Below are 6239 nucleotides of genomic sequence, written 5' to 3'. Positions count from 1 at the left end.
CGAAGGCAGTCGCTTAACCAACTGAGCCACCCAGGCGCCCACTTGATACAGTTTTTAAGGGTAAAGAATGCTTTGCAAGATGAATTCGACAAATATTATCTACTGTGTGCCATATATTCCTACCAGATTTGTGTGCTCAACATTAAATCACAACATAAACTATTAATAATTTGTTTTTAGTGTCAATTATGTATTATCAAAAACGTTCTCTTGAACTGTATTATTTATAGAAATTATTCTTTCAGTTCAGAGTTATAGTACCAAATTTAAATCAAAGGAATAATATATTAGTCCTTGATCACTTGCTCATCACTCTACTAACAGATGAAATCATTACATAATCAGTACCAAATCATTGGTACTTTGTACCAAATGGCAAAAAAATTCCTTCAAAGTAATGGAGAAATATGTGAATTAAGTGACTCTGCTAGCTATCTACAATGAACACCTAAACTCTCATTCTGAACAAGTCTCATAGTTTATGACTCCTATAACTGTCAGGTGGTCTGATTCAGAAAAAGGTTGTGGGATGATAAAACTTCAGGTTCTAAAGCATGGGCTATATCTGAGTTCAAGTTTCAGTTGTACCCCATTCTTGTGGCATGACTTTACCCCACTCTAGGTCTCAGTTGTCTCATATGTAAAATAGAGGAAACAATATACCTACTTCCTGGTGTTGTCAGGAGGACCAAATGAGGTGGTCTGTTTAAAGTGCTGAATACAGTGCCTGGCACATGCTGAGAGCTCAAGAAATCACTATTCACAGCCTTATCCCCAACTCTAACCGATCTAACTCAAGGTTCCGAAAAAAAATTTACTGACTGGCTGAAGACTGAGAACTTCTCAGAAAATATTTATTTGGAATATGGAAACTTCAATGGCATTTTTCCACGGATTTTTAAAATGAATACACAAAAACTGAAGCCTTGATTTTATTTCCAAACCCTGTTCTTTCCTGTGGCGGACCCTGGGGACTGACTTCCCTAGGCCATTCACAGGCCCCTTCTCCTCTGCCTCCCTCTAGCATTGAGGCTGAACAGCTGTAAGCCATCAACTTGATAGCCTCCCTTTCAGCAATGACCCCAGCCTTCCCTTTGTTTCCATGGGCCCTTTCTTCTGCCTGGAAGGCCCTCCCACCCACCCCTGGCCCCCCAACTGCTCAGAGCATGCTCCATCTCTCCTTGAGGTCTCAGCTTAAATAATCCTTTCCCAAAGAGGCCTTTCCTGATCCACCTCTTAAATAGCAAAGCAGATATTTTCTCTCTAGGGATCTGTTTTATCTCCACAATATTTGTCATAATTTGTATATATGCATTTAATTGTGTTTGCTTGTTGTCTGCTTCCCCATTAGACTGTGAGCTCCAAGGAGGCATGGAACTTGAGTCTTGAGTCTTGTTTACCATTTCCCTCAGGCACATGCTGGGCACACAGTAATTCCTCAATACATACTTAATGGATGAACAAATGAATGAATAAAAATGGGTTCATTTACACTAAGGGCATATGTTATTTCTATGGTCTAATCTACTTTGAGGGATATTTGAGAGAATTGGGAGATAGTGTTTAGAATGCACCTAGCAAAAGGTCTGCAACATCACAGGTATACAATATTTTACAGTCCGTTTGATTACATCTAGATGCCTCATCTTGAAATTCAAAGCTTGCTTGTCAGGTAGTTTTGCCATATCCATTCGTTTTTCTTTCTCATTATTCAACTTAGAATCTTCCTTCCAGCCAGCCTGACCCCATCCCGTGCCATACCAGTTTCCAATTCTTTATCCCCTTTCATGTCCTTTCATTCATAAAATATTTCCCAACTCTTATAATTCCAAGATATATTATAGCTCTCTCTGGGTTAAATTTTACATTAAGATATTCCAGAAAATATTCTTATGAACTTGACCCACAATTTTCCTGGTCAGTAAACATCACATAGTATTATACCTGAATCTATCACCGGGTATGTTTCAAGGACCCTATCTTAATCTATCACCTGACATACTGGCTTATATTTTTCTCTAGTCATTCTAATTTCTTTTGAAACCCTGACTTAATTTAGATATTAGTCTTTAAAAATTTTTAGGTATTAGCTTAATTAGCCATTTAGTTGAAATAATTCCTTGTGGATTCATTTTATAAATATATAGGCTTGAAGGACCAAATTGTAGGTTTTGTTCCTTGATCTAACATATATTCGACATGTCTAAATATCCAGATTTCTGCATGTTCCCCCAAACTCAAATATTAATTTTCAACAGTTACTAGTATGGGAAATTAATTTTATATTAGAGTGATAAGTAGGAAAAATATCCAACTCTGACATAGATTCCTGCATTAACATATAGCACATTTTATCTATAGTTTCCTGTAATCTGTTTCAGAAGCTATGACCAACTAAACTTAAAATTGTAACTGAAGTTTGTAAGTGTTTACTAAAAATGTTTCAAACCTCTGCCCAGAGATCCATATGGAGATTTTCCCATGGTTATTCTTTTTCCCTTGGGGCTGCTGTAAGTAGGTGAGGACTAAATGCTGCCATTTGCTTGGGATGAAAATATTCTCCTGTGATTCAGCCTGTGCCAGTAAAACAGCTTTTGTATCATCATTTGAATCCATGCACATTCTACAAAAACAAAAGAAAAAGTATAGGCTGAAAACGTGGAATTTCTGATCTCAGCATTTAATAAATGTATAACTATAATTCTAGATATTTAAATGAGATTAAAAAGCAGCTCTATTTTTAAACTTGCAAAGTCAGTAGGTCTTTGTTTTACACCATAAAATCTGCTTAGTTATTTTCTTATATTACTACCTCATTTCATGAGCTAAAATAGATGATGCTCATTTGCTGGTGTTAATAATTTAGGCACTAATTTTCAAAATTCAATTTGCAAAAAAACCCTTTACTGTTACTATTTCTACATTGCCCTTTTAGAAATCACAATGTAATATTTTGTTCGTACAAAAATTAATACATGTTGTACATAAATGTCTAAATGCCAGGATGTATGGAGGTCTACCCTACTTGGAGGGACTACTGAGAGAATTAGGATACAATGTATATAAAGTTCCAAATAACATATATAACAAAAAGTATATATCCCCTAATAACATATTTTTGTTTAGTTTTAAGTTTTATAAAAATAGTATCATACTATTCATACTCAATACAAGTAAAAGATTCGTATCTATACTAGTGAACAAAGGACATAGGAAAAAAAGACAAGATTGCAAGAAGAACTGAAGTTTATAAGATAATGGCTATTAAATATATAAACTGCAAGGAAAACAACTGTCTGAGAATATCTTAGGGTGACTGCAATCTGATAGAATACTTCCATAGATAAGACTTCAGTGAGCATTTGGTCTAAAATCTAATTGAGAATTAACACAATCTACTTTAGAGTTTATAGATTTTTGGATAGAATAATATATTGCTACGGAGGTGGTATTAATAACTATTAGGATGTATCTTCTTTTTAAATAGTATTTTCCTGATTTGCTGTAATGATCTTTATTAGCATATAAATGATTTAAATACATGATCTATTCAAAGGGGGGGGGGTTGAGGATAATCAATACCGAAAGATAAAAGTGCCTTTGTGGGGATCAACCCACACTTGGATCATCAGAGCTTTGGATCCCAATGAAATCATATGGATACATCCTTCTTCTATGAGCCTTTCACCAGGATTTATGTACTCTGCACCTTCTGGTTTGTTGTTCCCTATGATAAAAAGATGTTAGAATAATCAGTAAAGCAGCTGATAAAAAACTGAGTGGAAAAGTGAATTTAAAAGAACACAAAGTGTGGTTGTTCATTTGCAGTAAATTATTTACTTGGATGTCTGAACCTGACCTGTTCCAACAATATTCCCAAAGTTGAGACATTAACTCCAAAAGAGCACCATGAGTGAAAACAGTAATTGAGTGCATTAAAAGTTATCAAATGTTTCAAAATATATGATAACTGGCAGTTAATTGTGGGAATGAACAAACCCCTGTGATGTCACTGCAGTGACCTATTACAATCTGTGCCACAATTCTTTTATTGATTGGATTGGGCCACTCTGACGTTAGGACCCCGGCCCAGGGAGCACACACCATTGTCACATGGCACTACCAAAGTCATCCTATAATTGTTACAATAGCATGATTTTTAAAAAATCAATAAATATATTCCTGTGTAGACTCCATGATGAGTCATCTTTGAATATAATTGCTAAGTGATTCTGAAAGTCTAAAATGTTTTCTAAGGCAAGCTGACATAATGCCATATGCTTTATCTTTAAATCGATTTGCCTTTCAGAGAAGATGATATATAGATATATATAGTTATTAGACTGTATATATATTTTTGCCATTTTTCAACAGGTATAAACATTACCAATTTTTCAGAATACTGCCCCTAAACAATAGTAGTCTTTTATTAAAAGGAAGAGTTAAATTCATTGATTATTTTGGGGACTACTGCCCAAGATATGAGATGTATAGAGAATTCATGGCTGATATGATACTAACGTTTCCATATCAAATCTGACTTTGTACTAAAAGACTAGAACAAAAACCACTGCGTACGCAGGTACTGTAAAGTAGGAATATGACAAATATTTCTTAATTCAATGCTCACAACAATCTTATGAGGTAAATTTTATTGTCCCCATTAAGAGGGTGACAGAATTGAGGTGCTGAAAGGTTCAATAACTTACTCAGTGTCACTAAGTAGGTTTAGCAGGAAAGGATGCGTTATCACTGCAATATTTTCCTCATCACTCCCTTCAAAATTTTGGTACATACACTATTTTTTAAATGTTCTTTTTAAATGTTTATACAGAGTCATCTTTCTAAAATATGTTTTCTAATATATTTTTATAATAAAACTGTTAAAAATTTCCCAATGCTGACTTTTCTCAGGTCATTGTGTATACTCATTTCATTTTATAAGAGCCTGTTTGCATTGGGACTGCCCCCATTTAAATATGAGAAAGCAATCTGCACTGTTTATAGTGTCGGGGTGACATTTAAGCTCCGCAGTTGAATATAGGTGGGTTTAAATCCCTTTCCATCACTCGCCAGCTATATAAATTGGTCATGCTGTTTGATTTCATCTGCAAATATGGCCAGCATGAGCACTTACCTTACTGAATTGTTGTGAGGATTAAAAATGTGTGTAGAAAGAGCTGAGCAAAGTGACGCCCATCCAGAGAGCACCCAATGCACATGAGACAGTGTCAGCATCCACAGGGTCACATGGATGTCGCTTCGGAGCTATCATTCTTAGGTGGCAAAATTTGATTCACAAAAGAAATGCTAAAGCTACCTAAGTTTTTAAAAAGTTTGTCTTCCTAGGCTAACCCACAAAAGGACATAAGTATGCTGTGCTAATAAGACAGAAATGTGTCTGGAGAAGTGGATGCAGAGCTCCAGCTGTGGATATCAGGTGCCCTTTCCCACTCTTCAGTCTTGAGAGTGTCATTAAGGACTTTCCTTTCTATCTGTGAGTCAGCGGCAGAGGACCTGCCCTGAAGGCCTAGTATTCTGAAGCAGGGCACCAGTGGGGTGTGTAAGCTCCGTGCAATAAAGAGCTCCGGAGGCCAGGACCGCTGTATAAGCATAAACCCCTAACCATTTGCCTCCTCTAGTGACTTCATTCATCCCATGGCCCCTAACAATTAGCTCTGTGTTGCTTCTCACCACCATAAACTGCTTTATAGTGAACATATTTTTCCTGCCCTCGTCATATGAAGAATGAGACACAGTTTTGTGAAAGCGTAAAAGGGATTCGATCAGTTATAGAAAGCACTGGAACGGGAATGAGTCTAACTCCGGAGAAAGGCTGACGCATCCAGACATTCGGTGACAGGAACTAGGAGAGGGGCGCCGAGGTAAGATGTGGCTGGAGGAGGAGAGTTGAACTACAAGAGAGAAAGGAGATGAAATGGGGCTCGTAGGGGCTGGGGCATATGGAGCAGAAGGACGGAAAAGTGGCTCTAAGGTTGTATCCTTTCCTCTCTAACATCAGGAGTCACCCTAATCCAGTAATGGGACCAGGGAAGAGACAGGAAATGGGGCTGGTGACCCCCCAGGGCATTTGGATATGCGGTGATCCCACTGCCGCAGCACCCCCACTTCCCAGTCCCAAGGCAAAAATATAGAAGAAAATGAAGTTTTCAAGGCTATCTGACAACCGAGGCTTTGGTAAGTCAGGGTCTGCCATCACTAAGGCACTTAGGGTGAAG

At 37.1% G+C, this 6239-nt stretch overlaps 1 protein-coding gene across 1 annotated transcript in view; it reads right to left on the bottom strand.

Moving 5' to 3' along the window:
• LYST (lysosomal trafficking regulator) overlaps positions 1-6239 on the bottom strand; it is a 162873-nt gene that overhangs the window by 96102 nt on the left and 60532 nt on the right. Inside the window, exons 13-14 of the mRNA XM_021696219.1 lie at positions 3583-3727; positions 2450-2623 (exon numbers count right to left, since the gene is read on the bottom strand). Of these exons, the coding sequence (XP_021551894.1) occupies positions 2450-2623; positions 3583-3727 (319 nt within the window). The remainder of the gene's footprint in view (positions 1-2449; positions 2624-3582; positions 3728-6239) is intronic.

This window comes from Neomonachus schauinslandi, chromosome 6 (assembly GCF_002201575.2).
Source record: "Neomonachus schauinslandi chromosome 6, ASM220157v2, whole genome shotgun sequence".
Lineage (NCBI taxonomy): Eukaryota > Metazoa > Chordata > Mammalia > Carnivora > Phocidae > Neomonachus > Neomonachus schauinslandi.
The sequence above is the reverse complement of the archived record's forward strand: the minus strand, read 5'-3'. Positions and strand labels throughout refer to the sequence as shown.